The sequence below is a fragment of the Malaya genurostris genome, chromosome 2 (genome assembly GCF_030247185.1).
Source record: "Malaya genurostris strain Urasoe2022 chromosome 2, Malgen_1.1, whole genome shotgun sequence".
Taxonomy (NCBI): Eukaryota; Metazoa; Arthropoda; class Insecta; order Diptera; family Culicidae; genus Malaya; species Malaya genurostris.
Genome location: NC_080571.1, coordinates 208,418,677 through 208,437,802, shown reverse-complemented (window position 1 = coordinate 208,437,802; position 19,126 = coordinate 208,418,677). Strand labels below are relative to the sequence as shown.

The following is a 19,126-nucleotide window of genomic DNA, read 5'->3' as shown; positions in this document are numbered from 1 at the left end:
TCGAAGAAGTGAGGTTGGGTACTGGGATATTCTTTGTTTTTTTTGGGTTGGATTTTGAGAATAATTGATAAATTATGATCAAAAGTTTCATGACTAGTCTATTTACTCATGTTTTATCATCTTACTCAAATCTGCATGTGAACTGAAATTTTCAAATTTCATCCGAGATTGTCAAGAGTATAGGACAATTTGAAATCATATGTTTGATGACAACACGTGAATAATCGTTTTTCTTACCCATATTTGTAAGGTTTTGCCATCTGCATTCTTTCAAACTCAAGGAAATTGAAAAATTCGTCAAAATTTTTTCTAAATGCATGGGATATGTCAAAACAATCACCATAACGCTATCTCGTGGTGACCACGCTGATTGGATTCTTCAATTCATTTTTCGACAAAAATATGGTGCATGTGCAATGTGGATCTTTGCGACAAATACAGATATTTAAAATAAATAGTTGGCAGCTCTGAATCAATTTGCTCGTGTAGAAAGCAAAGCACTCTATTTGTAATAACCGGTACGATCATTAGTCACGTGGTCCGCTTTTCTGATCAGAATCAGCCTCGTGCCATTACTCGAAAGATGTTTTGGAATTATACAAGGCTAATGAGGTCATGTTTATGTAGAAGGACTTCAAATTTTCAATTCAACTTCGTACCGGAACTACATGAAACCGGCGCTTCGGAAACATCCCAACTTCCTAAGGAAGTAAAATAAAAGCATTATATCTGAATGGCTTTTCTCTCAAAATAAGTTGGTACAAACGTTTCAAGAGACTTTATGTGAAGTGTTAAGAGTGTGTGAGTGTGAAGTGCATTTGGATGTGGTACACTGAGATCTCTTTTTACGCGGGGGATACGCACCGCTAATTTTTTTTTGAAGAAATCGACTTTGGGAGAAATGTATGAAACGTCCAGATCTGGTATAATCTAAAAAAAATCTGAAAAAATCAACTTGTTAGACTTGAATTTTTTGATGCCGAATATCTTAGAATGCATGAAACGTCGAGATCTATTGTAATCTGAACATTTTTTTTGAAAAAAATCGAAAAGTGTCAAAGAGTTGACTTAAAAAAAATTTCGGGATAACCCAACATCTCGACGTTTCATGCATTTTTAAGACAAAACTAAAAAAAAACACGAAACTTGGAAATCCGCGTAATTTCGGAAATCCACGTAAAACAGGCGCGTAAAAAGAAACCGCGTAAAAAAAGCCTTCAGTGTATTGCAATTCAAAAGAGCAAGCATGAATTTTTCTTTCAATATTTTCTTGAAATTTGAGTCCATACATCCTTTCAAACAGGGGTTCCCAAAGTGGTCGATATAGACCACTTGAGGTCGATATCCTTTTTGCGGGGGTCGACGTAAACGAAAACTGACTATGGGGTTGACGAGGTCTAGAAATCGACCCCCTATTGTTTGATATAAGTTGTTTGAAATATTTAAGCTAAAAAAGTTGTGTTTCTTTGACCATCAGCAGAAGTTGGTAAGTATTCGCAATTTTGGGTGAAGTGCGTTAAAACCCAGGATGGGTAGCCAACTTCGCTTGACCACGGCGAAGCGCTACCTTTAAAAGGTCATCAACAAATCCGATTAGCACGAGATGAAAACCAGTAAAGACGCGAAGTTTCTTTCTAGTAATTAAAACATACTCCAACAGATTCGTTTTTTCTTATATTTACAGAATTTCAAAACGATTTTACCACCAGGCTCTACTATTTCTAAGCAACGAGGATCCCCACTGAGCACTGAGTCTTTCCCCAATCTTGAGCAATGAAATTTCAGTGCTCTACGTTAGTGTCATCCGAATCCTTCATTCCGGAACCGACCGGACCGTGGCGTCTTTCCCAGATCATACGATGCTTTTGCTTCATGTAGCAGGTCCTAGCGTTGGCATAACCTCCAAGGTCACCGTCTGTAATCAGTAAAGCAGTTAAGGACTTTGTGACTTACAGTATATTGCAAGAAAAACAAAAAAAAAAAACAAATCGAGAATCTTACATTTGATAAACCAATTTTCGGCAGCTTTCTCGTACACGTCCATAAACGGGCGGCATTTTTTCATGTGATCCGGCTGCTCATACAAAACGCAGTCTTCAAAGCGTAGACGCAGGATGTTCAGAATTTCGTTGTCGACCATTCTGTGGAGGAACGAAAAGAAAAACAGATTATGAATTGATCGGTGGTTCGAGTTGATGTGGAAAGATTTTGTTGTTTTGATTTTTGTGATACTCGATATTATTTACGGGAAAGCCAGTTCTACTAATCATCGCTTATACCACTTTTCATTCAAACACTTGAAATCAGTTGCTTTTATCGAAGCAAAAACGATTAACTAAGACAGTCAAAAATAGGTAATACTTGTATTGAATAAGTCTTTGAAATACGTACCGTGAATCGAAGATTATTCTATGACTATGTTCAACTCCAAAATAGAATTATTTGAAGAAACCGTGTTCAGGAATAAAACTCAAAGCATGTTCTTTGTTTTCGGCTGTTCAATCCATTCGTTATCCGTGAAGATGAGTGCATCGCATTTATAGGAAATTGTAAATTGAATTCGACCATCATGAAGATAGAGCTCGAATCGAGTCAGCTCATACTAAAAGAGGTAATCGGTATCGCTTATGCAGCTATAACCAGCCATTCAAATGAATAGCTTGCTCCATCATTGAATATTCACGGACGGCCGAAATGGAAAAATCGCGTAAAATTTAGTTGCCTTGATACAAAAACACCGTCTCGAGAAAACAAATCGCCTCGGCCTCACGGTTGAAAATATCGTCAGTGGGGATTGCGCTTTCCAGTCAAATAGGCACTGATGACTGGACAGCTGGCAAATAAACATTCTTTTTTCGAAATCAATCAATCTTTTAGTGCTGCACGCAAGTTAAACAGTTGTTGGAAATAGGGTAGCTTTGACGATTTTCAGTTGCCTGATGTAAATGATTCGGCATGATTTAAGTTGGATTTGTAGTTTACCTTACTGCAGAAAGTATCCCAAATCCATTCTACCATGTTAAGACGATCATCAAATTATTCGGATGGTCGCGGTCCGAAATTCACTGCAGCTTGACGGGGGAAATATTGAATTAAAATCAGAGTGTAGTAAAAACTGGAATGGAACCAGCGCGTGGGATCGAGTGAATCATTGCGCCGGATTTCCAAACTACGTGTTGATGTTTGAATCAGTTGATGTGATTTACAATTTCAACAGATTTGTGCTACAGAGAAGCTATATTTTGGCATCGGCCAATCCGTCTTTTTTTGGTAACCGATCAATCTTCTTCCTAGCCGGGCAGAACGGGTCAAACATCAGTTCGCGTCTTCAGTAAAATCCGCAAAACCCGGTAAAAGGCAATATTGTAAACCTTAAAGTGTCACTTCGAGTGAAAAAAGATGACAGCTAAAGTGAGCGAAAAGAAACGGAAATACTTTTTTCTTTAATCTGGGCTGTAATCCAAGCAAAGTCTTGGCATAACATTCCTTTCGTGGGATTTGGCCTTTCTTTTTCAACAGACTTCGCAGCCGATTCATCCACAATTTACTAATAACAGAGATAACTTCATAATCTAATAATTGGAACCAACAATAATTCGAACTTCATGCCTTTACAGCGATTAACTTTGCATTTTAAGAAGTCCTCCGCTAATGAAAATTATAGTTGAACGCGAATTTTTAATAAATGATGGTTCAAAATCCCGCGACTTAATTCCGAAGGTTGGCCATATGAATGACGCAAGTAGGATATGACGAAATACGTATGAGAAATAGCAAAACCTGAGAACTGTCGGTATCACATAACTACTAAACCGGGTAAAGGCAATAAAAAACAAAGCGTTGATGAGTTTTCTTTAAACCACACACGGATTCACAGATAACTGCGAAAGGAGTATTTCTTTTTTGCTGGTTCACGACACAACAATTACCAGATTGCTTGTTTCGGGAAGCCGAACCGAACGAGTAACAATTTATTCTATCTGCAGTAAATAAACACTCTCAGTTAGCAGGTCCTTAACTGTTTATTTACCTGCACACCGCCGGCAAACACAGTCGAGAAACTGTGGGAGGGCGATTTGTTGGTTTGTACCTTTTGTACGGAACTCAACTGCGGCGTTAAAGATAAATAGGTAAAGTCTAGCAGGATATAGAACATCTTTTTTTTGTTATCGCTACACTGGCTTCAAGATGTCGTTTACACAAAAAATAATCCGCTGTCTGGAACGTTTGGAAACATGTCATGGAATTGTTTTTACTTCGCACAATTCAATTTTTGGTTTTCAACAAAGACCATTTCCTAAGCAAAATGTTTCGGTTTGAATTTTGATGTGGAACACATCTTTATTTTCTATATAGGGGTGCAAATCAGAAACTCAAGGAAAAATACACATAGAAATGTGTTTCAAATAAAGAGATGGCTTTTTGGTCCTGTCTATTTTGTATCAATTATTAATATTATTTCCGTAATTGATTGGAAATATTTCTAAGTTTCGATTTGAATGTATCAAACCACGTATTTTCAATTATAAATGATTGAAATTTTGATTAGTAGCGAGAAGTGTCCTATTTTGTCTGCTATAAATTTCCGACATACCGGATTTCCCTGCCATAGACGACGGTTTTGAAGAAGTAAGCGATATATCAAAGGAAACCCATCGCTCTGATTGGTCAATCGATGCAAAAGCGAAGCTGTTGGAAGCACGCGAATCTATAAATAGAAGCGAAATTATAGCTAACGTTTCACATCCATCTACTAGCAAATCGTGTCCCAAACGTGCTGAGTTCACAAAAATTTGTTCCACAGAAGGATGAAATTGATTTCCCACGGCTCCCACCGAAAAGGGATATTCCCAATTTGCCGCCACTTCCTCGCAGCAATCCAAAAGGTTCAGCCGTTGGATCACAAAAAGAATCTTCCTCAAAAATCTCTTCTGGATGGGGCTATAATCAACGACAAGCAAAGGATGACTCTGGTGACTTATTCTCTGCTGAACAACTGATCGTCATTTTTGAAACAATGACAACAAAACTACGAAACTGCAGAGCGCGGTTGGATCAAATCAACGCCTTAGGCAAATTCATCATCGAATATGCAATATAATGAGTTGGTTGTAGTAAATTGGAATGCTTGCTCACTCAGGAGCAAAACTGCTGAGTTATCCGACGTTCTTCAAGAAAAATAATGCCAATATTGCTATTTTAACTGAAACTCATCTTAAACCTGAAATTTCTATTTTTATTTCCAATTACAGGATTCACAGGCTCGACAGAACAACTGCCAGAGTTGCCATTGCCATTAAACGATCCATTCAGCACAGGCTTCTGCCTGCCTTTAAATTGCAACTTATACGAGCCATTGGAATTGAGATTACAACGACGATGGGAACCATCATCACATTGCAGCGTACTGCCCCAAACAAACCAAACATCATTGAAGCGAGATCTGGCTATGCTCACTAGACGACAGAACAAATTCATCATTGCTGGGGACCTGAACGCACGGCATGAGCTGTGGGGATACAAAAGACAGAATCGAAACAGATTCGTACTTACCGAAGATTACGAAGCTGGACAGTACAACATCCTCGCTCCGGATCAACCAACGCGACTTTCCAGATCAGGAGTTCATTCCATTTTGGATATATTTATCAGCAACATCGTCATAGACAGCTCTCCAGTTGTCTTTAACGAGCTATCTTTCGACCACTTTCCAGTAATATTTACGTTGGGATCTTCACCAGAAACAGTGCCTATCCAACCTCGGAGGAACTATTATCGCACCGACTGGGTCCAATTTCAACAAATCGCCGACCAACTTATTAACACTCCAAATACCAAGCCCGAAAAAAAGTTGGAACGGTAACTTTGAGCTGTCATAGCTCAGCTGTTTTTCAACGAATCTCAATAAATTTTACACCCTCGAATTTTGTACAGTTCGTAGATTATTTTAAGTATATCATTATTGACAATCGGTTAGGAAAAATCAATGAAAATGTGATTTTTCCCGTTCCAGGTTTTTTTCAAGCGCAAAAAATGCCCTATCTTCTATCTAATTTTGTTTCCTTCGGCATCAACGTCGCGACTGAATATTGAGAGCTCCAACGTTATCGAGTCATAACTTTGTTGATAGTCAACCGATTTTAAAATTTGTTCACCATTGAAATGGTACTAGTTTCAGAAATAAAATTCACTAAAACCTACGTAAAATAGAGTTGTCTACCTAAAGTTATAGAGAAAACTGTAAGCAGACGACCAAAAAAAGATGGGATTTTTTACAATGGTCGTAAATATCTCTGAATTCAAAGCGATGACCTATATGTTTTTATACCTTATTCGATTGCTAGTCAACCCAGCTACAATTTATGCTAAGCTGACGTTTTTGCACCATCAAAAACAACCTGAAAATATACAGTGTAAATGTAAATATTGACAAATATTACAAAAAAAAAATTTTCAACATATAAATAAAAAAATGAAAGCGATGACTTGTACATTTTTGGTTCTAAATTGTTAGAATCATTATCATAAAAATTGTTTTGATGAATAAAATTATATATTCTCTCGAAACAACTAAAAAAATGGGTAGAAATACATTCAATTTCTATCAGCGGAAATATATTGCCATAAAATTTCAAGCCAGAACAGTTACGTTATTGATTAATATAATTTATAATTTTTGCCTTTCTCATACAGAAAAGTTATGCAATCACTTGAAAAACCGACCAGTGAAAATTGGCCCGGTGTCATATACCATTCGACTCAGTTCATCGAGCTGAGCAATGTCTGTGTGTGTGTATGTATGTCTGTGTGTGTATGTGTCGAATAATCTCACTAGGTTTTCTCGGAGATGGCTGAACCGATTTCGACAAACTAAGATTCAAATGAAAGGTCTCGTGGTCCCATACGGAATTCCTAAATTTCATCTGGATCCGACTTCCGGTTCCGGAGTTATAGGGTAAAGTGTGTTCAATATTGTACACCGCTACTTAAACCGGCGAAACAAAAAACGTACAAAAATTTCTAAACTGGACTCAAAACTACCTAAATCGATAGTCATTATCAGTAGGTAACTAAACAAACCGATTCCGGCAATCCTGGTTCACGGTATCCGGTTCCGGAAATAGTGGTCATATATACCAAAATGGATCTCACTCACTTTTCTCAGCGATGGTTTGACCGATTTCCATAAACTTAGATTCAAATGAAAGGTCTTCCGATCCTATACGAAATTCCTGAATTTCGTCCGGATCCGACTCTCGATTCCGGAGTTATAGGGTACGTACTAGAAGAGTTTGTGTGTCATGTTAGTTGGTGACAGTACGAATCGACTTTGATTATACCGGTTCTCGGGTTCCGGTGCCGGAAGTGCATATAATAGTGAACTTATTTCATTTTCTTAAGGATGGCTTACGCAATCAAAGCACTGTTTTATTCTGTATGTTATGCATAAACAATCTCTTAGTTTCTTTCTAAAATCGAAGAGAAAATTTTTGAGTAGAATACCACAATATTATATGTACATGAGAAAGGCATCATTACACCTCTAGGTGGATTAAAACTGGTTTTATATTTTGAAATCAATTTATTTACAATTTACTCAAAAATGGAGGCTTCGATTTTTTTTCGATTTTTGTGCTGTACCAAAGAATGAACACATAGATCCAAATAATTTTTATGTACATACAAAAATATACAAATTGATATCTACTACAATTTTGAATTTGTTCAACATTTCCGTAGAATCTAAAAAATCGGTGCAGGATCGGAAATTTTAAAATTTCTGTTATGCCTTCAACGTTTCAGTATACACTCTAACCTCAATTTACGCGCAAAGTCGTGGGTGCGTAAATTGATATTTTATTGTATCAAAATATGTTTTCATACTTCTATCGTTTGCAATCAATAGAAACTATAATTCTTAGAGACTCATAATTTGAATTTCACCAATAGATTCTTAGTTTTTAGATAAAACGGAAATTCTTAATTCTTGCGATGGCTTTGTAGCCGTTGTTGTAAACATTGCTTGATTTATATTTCGCTCTTCATCAAAGCAGTTGTGATGAAGGGATGCACAAATAGCTTGCTAGACAATGGGCCGTATGAATAAAATGTAGTAAAGTCTGTTGTTCGTCTCAAGATTCGTTTTTTGTACGTACATGCGGGATTGACGAATGTCAAATGAAGTCGAATAAAAAAAAATAAAAAAGACGGAGGATGGAAATAAACAAGACACGTACGGCGAGATAATGACGCAATTTCGCTTGGAAAATTTTGACAGCAGCCGGAATGCAGCCAGCCTTCTGACGGTTGCCAGAATTCCTCACAAGCGGCTAGTAACGGTATAAATATTTTAATAATCTTCTCCCTGTAATTCCGCCACCGGTTGTCCGGAATTGGTGTCGGCTGAAATTCAGGAATTCAATATGAGACAACAAGACTTTTTATTTGAACTTATATTCATTTGTGAAAATTTGTCAATCCATAGCTAAGGAAAGTGAGTGAGATCCATTTTGGAATAAATTAACACTTTTTCCGGTGCTTTCGGAATCGGAAACCTGGAATCAGGATAGCCAGAACCGGTTTATTCCATTTGTCCACTGATAATTACTACCGATTGGAATAGTCACGCGGTTAGTCTAGAATTTTGTTTCGCCACTTTATGTGACTGTACTCATTTTCAACAGACTTCACCCTATAATCCCGAAACCGGAAGTCGCATTCTGATGGAACTTTGGAGTTTTATATAGGACTATAGGACCTTTCATTTGAACCTAATTTTGGTGAAATCTGCCACGCCATCTCTGAGCAAAGTGATCAAATAATTTGAAATTGCAATTTTTATACTAATCACCTTGTAATTCCGGAACCGGAAGTTGAATCGAAATGAAATTCAGGAACTTTGTATAAAACATTTATACCTTTCATTTGAATCTAAGTTAGTGAGAATCGGTTCAGCCATCTCTGAGAAAAGTGAGTACAAAAAAATGTTACATACATACATATATACACACACATACACACATAAAAAGTGTACGTCACCGCTTTAATTTCTAAGAATTTTGTAAAAATAACTAACATTTGAAATTTTTTAGTGTTTGTCATTTATTTTAGATGGTTTGAATATAAAAAAACTGCTAGTTTACCCCTATTTGTAACTGGTTTTATTAGCAATCCAATGATGTATAAAAACATATAGGTCATCGCTTTGAATTCAGAGATATTTACGACCATTGTAAAAAATCCCATCTTTTTGTGGTCTTCTGTTTACAGTTTTCTCTATAACTTTAGGTAGACAACTCTATTTTACGTATGTTTTAGTGCTTTTTATTTCTGAAACTAGTACCATTCCAATGGTGAACAAATTTCGAAGATCGGTTGACTAACAACAAAGATATGACGCGAGAAAGTTGAAGTTCTCAAAATTCTATTCACAATGCTGGTGCCGCATAAATGCAGATAGGGCATATTTTGAGCGTGAAAAAAAAATTTGGAACGGGAAAAATCACATTTTCATTGATTTTTCATAACCGATTGTCAATAATGACATACTTAAAATAATCTGCGAACTGTACAAACTTCGAGGGTGTAAAATTTATTGAGATCCGTTGAAAAACAGCTGAGCTATGACAGCTCAAAGTTACCGTTCCAACTTTTTTTGAGGATTTGTATTAGGAGTGTTAATATCCATCGAAACGTCATCTTTCAAAATGACGTCAAAACAAGTCAACATCTCATCAAGTTTGGCCAAAAGACGAATTGAATTGAACCACTATTGGCAACCGCACTGAACTGCGATACCGCAGGGTTGAACTAAAATTCGGAGAGCATGGTTCGACTGGTGGTCAGTCGTTGGCAGACGCTCCACTGCCACGGATCGTGGTTTGCGGGATAACGCGCGTAATACCAATCGCCCATAATTCCGGCATTTCACCTTGCACGCTTGCAGCTGGCTCCCCGTCGCATCCTCTCGAAGTGAAACACGCCAATACGGTGCGGTGAATGGACAAGACGGAATCCTATTAATCGTGAGTGGAACGAAGCAACTGGACTGTCGAAGACGTAAAGTTATAAATTGCTAACGTTCCGTATTGCCTCCCACAGGTAGTTTGCCGTCAAACGCGGATATTTTCGATTTGATTGCCATCGAATCAAGGTTCCACCGTGCCAGTCAGTCCCTCCTTCGGCTCGTCCCAAATGGGTAGCAGCAGCAATAATCCGAAACAATATACCAAATATAGCAAAAACACCTCCGGATGTAAGGTCAAAAAGTTTGTTCCAATGCAACGAAGTATGTTCCGGTTGGGAAGCGGTAATCTATTCAAACTGATACTGATCAGGATCATCACAATTCTGAACAACATGGTGAACAAACTTCTGTAATAGTAGTTGTTTGCCAATCGAATAACTTCAACCGTCGGAATTCGTCCAAAAAAGATTTGCATTTTCTAGAGCTTATTTTTAATTGAAGCATTTTGACATATCGATCAAAATGCGCCTCGGCTGTCCGGCAACAGGAAGTGAATTCGATCACAATCCGCACCGCCCAGCGACTGTGACTGTGAAGTGTGACATCACGGATCCGAATCGAACAGCAATCACCGGTTCGACGGTAAACGATGGAGCGTGCAGTTGGCGCTGGACCAACCGACGAAGCCAGCCAAATATCCAACAACCAATCGATTCGAGTATCGAATGCAGTTTCGGAATGATTCTACATGCCGTCAGTGAGAAGAGGTGATCCGGAATCGGATGAATGGAAAGGGGAAAAAAATATGTAAAAAATTGTTATCTAATTTAGTGATTTTTTTGTTGTTGGGAAAATTAATAGATAGTCTGTATTGTCCTGGTGTTTAATCAATCAACGTTTTGGTTGCTCTGACAGTCAGTGTGAGATGTGATAACCGAAGAAATTTTGTGTTTTACGTTTTAGGTAAATATGTGACTTACGAAATTGCTACAATAAATATGTGACTTCATTCATAGTGAGGAATTTCATTGAAGTGATGATTGTGAAAATTGTGAAACAAAACACACACACAGATGTAGATGGATTACATTCGCATGGAATGTTCCATCATAATTTTATTGGTATAATAAACCAGGAGAAAAGTGATTATTAGCTCAAGTCGGCCAAATAAACGTTCTCCATAAAAATCAATTTTCGTGCTCATGGCATTAACTTCGCTATGTGCGAAAGATTTCGAAACAAATTCGATTTGAAAGATACGACCGACCACAGTGACATTAAAACTGCCACAATTTTCATATGTTTTCATGTGTAAATAATTAAATTTTGTTAAACATCTCGATGTGAGATCGATCTAAAGAATAAGTATTATAACTATTACTATTTTAAGTTGTGGTATGTGTGGTTTTTATAAAACTAATGCGGATTGATCATTTACCATACATTGCTTTAGGCGCTGAAAAGGGCAATTCAATAAAAGATGGACAGCGCAACAACTTCTGCTTGCTTGGTTCAATTGATCTCACGACAACAAATTGAACAAATATTTAAAAGAATATATTCTTGATAATCCTGAATGAACATCTTCAAACGTTTGCTCAAGTTTGTGCCAAACATTACGTTTGCTTATTGGTTTATATAAAACTGGGACGTTTACGTTAGCAATTCTATTTATTTAGCAGCTAGTAATTTTTACCTTTCATGACTTTTGATTCGAGACCTGGAGGGCCAAGTGTCATAGGCCATTCGAATCAGTTCATCGAGATCGCAAAATTCTTGTGTGTGTTTATGTGTGTATTTTTGTGTATTTATTTTTCTCAAAGATGGCTGGGAAGATTTCAACGAACTTAAATTCCAATGGAAGGTCTTGTGGTTCTATACAAAATTCCAGAATTTTATCCAGATTCGACTCCCGGTTTCGGATGCAAAAAATATAGGCATCAATGCATGAACCGTGAAAGATTTTTTCTACATTTCTTCGCTCCATCTCACACTCGGAGTATTTCACGGCCCTTACCAACACAGATACAGTTTTGCAATGATCGGCGCTGTGTGGAATTTACCAAGAGAGAATCGCAAGTTGACAATTATCGCAGAAAATCGAATCGATGAATCGAACTTATACAAAGCTTATATGCACATAGTTAGAATAAGCGGCAATAGTAGAATGATTCTATCGCAATTTTTCTGTGTTCGTATAGAATCGGATCGCAAAACTAGAATAAGCGACCGTTTGTTGCTTCAGAGAGAATCCCCATAGCAGCGTGATGCTCAGACGGGTCATCGAGAGGAATTCGCTCTCGCACTGATGTCCATTATATGTTAAATTAACCATGCCGGTTTTTTGTTGCTGAGATGATATCCGTCTCTCTTTGATAGCCCTGATTGAATCGTGTGAAGAGTTGCTAGAGTGCGTTCTTGCATATGATAAATGCCATTCTTGTATGTGCACTAACTTTTTTTCGGAGATGATTGGATGGTTTTTCACAAGCTAAGTTTCAAATAAAAGGATTTAAAATCACAAAGAAAGTTACAAATTTTTATTTAGATTCGACTTCCTGTTCCCGAATCACAAGATGATAAGTGCAAAAAATTGAAGTGTGTTTGTCTTTTTTAAAAAAGAAAGGCTATACAATCTCTGTGAAAACCGAGACCCGAAGGGCCGAATGCCTTTTGTATCTATGTAGCAAAAATATGTACTCACTTTTCTCAGAGATGGCTGAACCGATTCCCACGAACTTAGATTCAAAAAAGGTCTTATAGTCCCATAGTCTGCCTTTGAATTTCATCCCGATCCGACATCTAGTTCTGGAGTTACAGGGTAATATGTGAAAATTAAAGAAAAAAACGTGCCTTCCATTTTCTCGGAAACGGTTTAACCGATTTTCATAAACCATAATTCAAATGAAAGGTCTTAAAGTTTAAACGCGTTTAAACTGGATCTGACTTCCGGTTTCGGCACTATAGCGAAATAAGAGGCACATTTTCAGTTTCATGAGTTTTTTTTCACAAACGTTGGTCAAAAACTACAAGGATCAGCCCCATGGGGTTGTTTGAGCCATTGATGTGGAACAAGGAAATTTCTAATGATCTCCATTAAAAAAGTTCAATCAATCCGAACCAACACCGAACATCATTTGTCTTGATTTGCATTTGTTTTATAGCCGACGAAATTACACCAATATCGCACATGTATGCAATTATTATGCAATTATCTTTGTACATACTTGCGATTTCGATAATAAAGCTTCTCTTTGCCAAGCTTGTGTTCAAGTTTTGTATGCAAGCAGTTTTTTTAGCGTTAAGTTTCTCTACCATTCGGAGATTTCGAATGAAGCGATAAACTTTTTCTCAGTATTAATCGAGTTCATCTAATATAAATTAGAAATTAGTCTTAAGCACTCAAAAATTATCCAGGGGTAGTTGTCAATTTCTCATGGGGAAACGACATAGCATGGAATTTCACCCGAGCTTGCATGACACAAGATCAGAGCATACCAATTAAAGCTTCAAATCGTTTTATGGCACTTTTTGTCTTGCTGTCTAACAACAACCTACCTCTAGAATGCTATGCGTAGGACTGAAACGTTAGCTATAATTTCGCTTTTGCATCGATTGACCAATCAGAGCGATGCACTCCCTTTGATACATCGCTTACTCCTTTAAAACCATCGTCTATGGCAGGGAAATCCGGTATGCCAAAGATTTTTAGCAGCCAAATAGGACACTGCTCGCTACTAATCAAAATTTCAATCATATATAATCTAAAATACGTGGCTTGATACATTCAAATCGAAACTTAGAAATATTTCCTATCAAATGATGAAATAATATTAATAATTGATACAAAATAGACTCAGCTGTAAGTGTTTAAAACCTGACCACATTTCTACGTGTAGTTTTTTTTTTAGTTTCTGATTTGCACCCCTATATAGAAAATAAAGATGTGTTCCTCATAAAAATAGGTACAAATCCCACGAAGCTGACTGATAAATTCTTCTAGTTGACAGAACTTGATAGTTTGTAAACTTAATTTGGCACTACTAGCTTCCAGTTTCCTGTTCCGGAAGCACCGAAAGTAATAAAGAAAAACTCCAAAAGTAGAACTCACTTCGATTTCTCGGGGAAACTTGAACCGATTTTCACCACTCTTGAATTCACATTGTCTCCAAAGCTACTGTAAAATTTCATTTGAGATGACGCCAATTTGATGGCACAGCAATTTAGGCTATATTGCCACTTAATTTTCGTTTATATTCCAATGGACTTTCTTTTCACTGCACTACAAGTGAAAATCTCGCTGTGTGGACGCGTCGAGTCGTCAAAGTACGGATAACAATCCTTTCTATCTTACGAAATAGTCGAATTATCTCCGGACTAACACTCTACAACGTAAAATTTCATTCGGATCCGACTCCCGGTTCCGCAATTACAGGGCGATCAGTGTCAACACATTTAAAACATCATCTAAAATGACGATACAAAACCGGTACTTGCTGATACGGAAGAAGAAAACACAAGACGCCTTTACGAACGATGCACACAGTGTGCTAATCTCACGCTACAAATACAATCTAATACACGCTACAAAGAAAACGAAAACCAACGCCGAAGCGTGGGTTTGAAAAACAGTACCGTAAACCCATGACCAGGAGTTTTCAATCGCGTTCAATAAACCAGAATCACGGTGCGGCTACGAATGTCTGCTACTGGTGTGTGATTTTAGTAAAACACAGAGCTGCGGCTACGAAAAATCTTAGCAATTTTTCGATAAGTGCGACCGAAAGAAAAAAGAATGTAAATAAATTGATCTTTGAACCGTGGACCGGAGGGCCGAGTTTCATATATAATTCGAATCAGTTCGTCGAGTACGCAAAATATCTGTGGGCATGTGTATTTGTAACATGTTTGTAAACTCACTTTTTTCGGAGTTGACTAAACCGATTTTCTCAACTTTAGAAGTAAATAAAAGGTTCTAAGACGTCATAGAAAATTTTCACAAGCTAAGCTCTTATGGTCCCATACAAAACTTCCGGATACGACTTTCGGTATCGGAATTATAAATTTACTCCGGCTATCCTGGTTTCCGATTTTTGATTCCGGAAGCACCACAAAAAGTTTTCAAACTCGCCAAAATGGAACTGAATCTATTTTCTCAGAGATGGTTTGACCGATTTTCCTGTACTAAGATTCTAATTAAAAGCCTTAAGGCCCAATATCAAACCCCTCAGTTCGCTTTCAGATCTTATCCAAGTCAGAAAACCGCTTACGTTCGGGACGGAAGAAACCAAGTACAGTATTGTGTAGTGAACAATAGAACGACCTCGAAATGAGTGAACCAAACGAACAAAAACTACCGCCGACACGAAAGAATACAATTATTGTTGCCTTCAGGCAGTGCAAAATTCGACCTTCGATAAGAGAACTTGAAGGTTTGCTTAAGGAGCAAATGCATCTTGACATTAAACGTGTACATTTACTTCAATGCAATAAAACATCCAGTTTTGTAAAGAGTTGGATGCAATTCAATTCGCAAAAGACAATAAAAATGTGCGCTACGTGGAGCACGAAAACAACATTCCAGTATATATGGAAGATAGTGCTATAGAAGTGCGTGTGCGTGATCTTCCTTCAAGCGTCATCGGTCCTTATATTCGCAAAACTATGTCCCAATACGGAGAGATTCTCTCTATCGAAAAATAAAAGTGGAAGAACGTTTGTTACACATGCGCTTGAAGAGCCCTATACCTTCTTATGTGACTTCCGGCCAGGATACAAGAATCCTGTGCAAATTACTTGTTACCTATGACAATCAGATGGCCACATGTCAATATTGCCAAAAAGCTGTTCACTACGGTTAGCCATATGATAAACTGGACAAGGAGAAAACTACACCAACCCCAGTACACCTGTGACAGCCACCAACAACAATGAAACATCCCCTTCAACGAAACCATCAGTATCCCCTATAGAACAAAGTACACCAGCTGCAGTTAACAACTTACCTTTCAACCAACCAGCAACTGCAACCAATGTACAACAAGGCGCATCTACAGCAACTAGCAACGAACTCAAGACTGCGAACAGTAAGGAAAATGAAAAGAAGACGGAAATCAACAACAATACCACCGATGCGGCAAGGGATGACGAGACGAACAAAGTGCCCCTCAATCCACGCAGGAGAGAAATGGAAGCTCTTTTCCCCCTAGAAAAAGGGTGACAACGAAATCCAATACTAAAAAATTTATTTAAAAAATCGGCTCAATTGGCCACGTAAAGCAAATAGGCCTGAATAAAAATATCTTTTAAATAAAAAAAAATCAAACACCTGAATTTCATCTGTATCCGATTTTCGGTTCCGGATCTACTGGGTTAAGCGTTAAATATTTTCAACCGCCACCTCAAGCAATGAAGTAAAAGAAGGAAAAAAAATTTTTTACAAGGTTCAAAACAGTTGCAATTTGTAGGTCAAATTTGTTGCTTGCTACACAAGCGATCATGCAAAAAGAAGCAGATTTTTCAAATTTTATTAACAGAATACGCTTATTTACAGATACTGTTAATTTATGACCAAAAAAACTCATTTCGGTAATATCACTTTCTGGTTCCGGGAATACCAGCATTAGTGACTAAAATCTACGAAATGGTACATTAACATACTTCGATTCATCGGAAACGATTCGACCGATTTTCATTAGTTTAGATTCAAATGAAAGTTTTCATCATCCCTTAGATTTCCATGAAGTTTCATCCGACTTCCGGAATTACAAGGTGAAGAATTTTCGAAAAATACAATCGTCAATTTCACTTCTAAGCTTTCGAGAATACACGGTGGTAATGGGTCGATGAAAAATATCAATAAAATTTCGAAAATCCGTCAATTGTGCAAAGAGATGGACAAAATGGTAACTTGTATAGAAATTATATCGCCATCGTTCTTGAATACTTGATTGTATTTGATTTAAAAAAATGAGATTTTAAACTAGATCAAATCTCATGTACCAGCCTCGCCCATTACGTAGTTACGTATGAAAACAAGTTTCCATGAGAAACTCATTTGAGAGAGCTAGTTTTACAAAAAGAATGAAAAGAAAAAGTTCCTACTACAATTATCCAAAAAAGTTCCAATCAAAAAATGTCAACGACAGTTATGGCAAAAATAATCGAAAACTGAATTTCAGCCATATCTTTGAATCCCATTCGATGACCTGTGCATTTTATACTCCAAATACTAGGAACAAATACTAGAAGTCATTATCGAATAAAATAAACAGCGAGTTCACAGTCCGAAATAATTATAACTGCATAAATTTAGGCGTATTGTAGCATCTCTCGTGATCCGTAGAATTAATACAATTTTGCAATTCTTATAAGCGACGTTTATTATTTTAGCAAAATTTGAAAACCGAAAACAAAATGTTCAATGTAAAAATGTCAATCAAATGTTTGTGTTATTTTTCTTCTTGTTGCTCTAAATTAATGCGTCAATTGTTCAAATCTACCCAAGTTCACGAAGCTACCGAAACCCCCCAATATTTACATCGAGCGTACCTCATAAATCGTGTGCAATAAAAAAACCTTCTATTGAATTACGCAATAAACGCCAGCTAGGCATTTAAAATCCCACATCTGTAAACATTGCTATGCACATTTGTTTGTTTCGCTTGTTACGATCGATTCGCGGTTAGTTTGGCCTTATGGAATAATAAAACTTTACTCTTATTTAGTATTTCCGCTGGATTAAAATATATTTTTAATCAGTATTCATGCTTTCTTTTGTATAATTTGCGGTTTTGGTCACAATAAACAAATACGGATCAGAATGAATGAAGATATCCGTTGAAGAAAAAAAACTTATAAGTATTAATCTTGTTGAGTTGTGCAGTGTGACTAATAATCTGATGAAAATTATTATACAGCTTTAGTCGAGTTGAGGCTGTTACCAATTTTCCTTTGACAGAAAACATCGTATCATGCAAACAAAATCGCTCATTTGCTATTATGAAATAATTATATCACTTTGTTTTAAAAACTATATAAGTTTTAAGGGTGAAGCTTGGATATTTGCATTAGATAGAGAAAATGTACTCACTTGTCTCGCTTGAACTGCATATTAGCCTCAAAGAAACAGACCGCATCATCGGTATAGCACTGGTCAATGGTTGGAACACGACGGAACTTTTGGTGGTACCATGCGTAGTTTTTGCGGTTTGGTTCAACAACCGTTTCTAGAAAAAAGGAGTAAAACCAGTTGTTAAGTAATTAATTGTCAAAAGCAGGGCTCATTTGAATATTTCTTATCTTGTTTAATGATGAAATCTACAATACTAAAAACTATGTGCAATTGTTTCATTGTTTAAACTCTACTCTTATTCGCAAATCATTACTCCAGCGAAAATAATGCCTATCTTACCCTACTTCTTCCATTTGTTTAGGTTTTAATGCCGATGAAACAAACAGCGAAAGGTTAGAATACAATTATGTAACGTAGGATTTGATATTTCCGCCGAGCTCATCAGATCGAAGCTATTCTGGCTCAATACTACCGTGGCACTAACGCTAGTATTTCATGAATAAACGATTGTGGAAATTTTTTGAATAATACAATAAAATTTACCTCGGAACCAGGTTACTGGTCCATCGATGACGGAATCGACAGCATTTAAGAATCTATCCAAAGGATTCCGAGCCGGTGCTTCAGGCATTTTTAGTATCTACAAGTAGAACAAAATATTGTCATCATTTCAAATAAGTGATTTTAACTGATAAAACTACTTTTCCAATATATTTTTATTAGGACTTGCAGACACGGTCTTAAACAGAACTCGAAAATTACTGCTACTTCGTTGAACGGTTTGACGTTTGAGTTAAGCAAAGGTTTCAGAGTGTTTTGATTGACACTCTAGTACTTCCACAGAACACCGAAACAAAACGGCTACAATTTTCGTTGATTATTTGAATCATTTCTGCTTCATATTTGGACACTCGACTTCAAATCACATCAAATCCAAGTAACAAATGAGCATAAAAAATGTCGTTTATTTGCTTTGAATACATTTATAAAATTTCCATTGAAAACTTATCAGCACTATTTTTTCCCCTTTATTATTTACAAAACTGAACTGGAGAGACAAGAAATTAATAAAACAAAAATAACAG

General features: G+C 36.9%; 1 protein-coding gene across 1 annotated transcript; it reads right to left on the bottom strand.

Annotated features, from left to right (window-relative positions):
• Positions 1-1,661: 1,661 nt before the first annotated feature.
• Positions 1,662-18,873, bottom strand: LOC131427310 (NADH dehydrogenase [ubiquinone] 1 beta subcomplex subunit 10). The gene is made up of 5 exons (XM_058590381.1): positions 18,743-18,873; positions 18,585-18,681; positions 18,060-18,195; positions 2,002-2,141; positions 1,662-1,915 (listed from the first exon to the last, which is right to left on the bottom strand). The coding sequence occupies exons 2-5, from the start codon at positions 18,670-18,672 to the stop codon at positions 1,782-1,784; spliced, it is 498 nt and encodes a 165-aa protein (XP_058446364.1). The 5' UTR covers positions 18,673-18,681; positions 18,743-18,873; the 3' UTR covers positions 1,662-1,781.
• Positions 18,874-19,126: the final 253 nt, after the last annotated feature.

What these genes read in the sequence shown, in the direction of transcription:
- LOC131427310 (XM_058590381.1), bottom strand. Translation starts at nt 18,672, where the DNA reads ATGCCTGAAGCACCGGCTCGGAATCCTTTGGATAGATTCTTAAATGCT. An exon ending in ACCAGTAACCTGGTTCCGAG is followed by an intron (nt 18,196 to 18,584) that starts GTAAATTTTATT and finishes CCTTTTTTCTAG; the next exon opens with AAACGGTTGTTGAACCAAAC. An exon ending in CGAAAATTGGTTTATCAAAT is followed by an intron (nt 1,916 to 2,001) that starts GTAAGATTCTCG and finishes TACTGATTACAG; the next exon opens with ACGGTGACCTTGGAGGTTAT.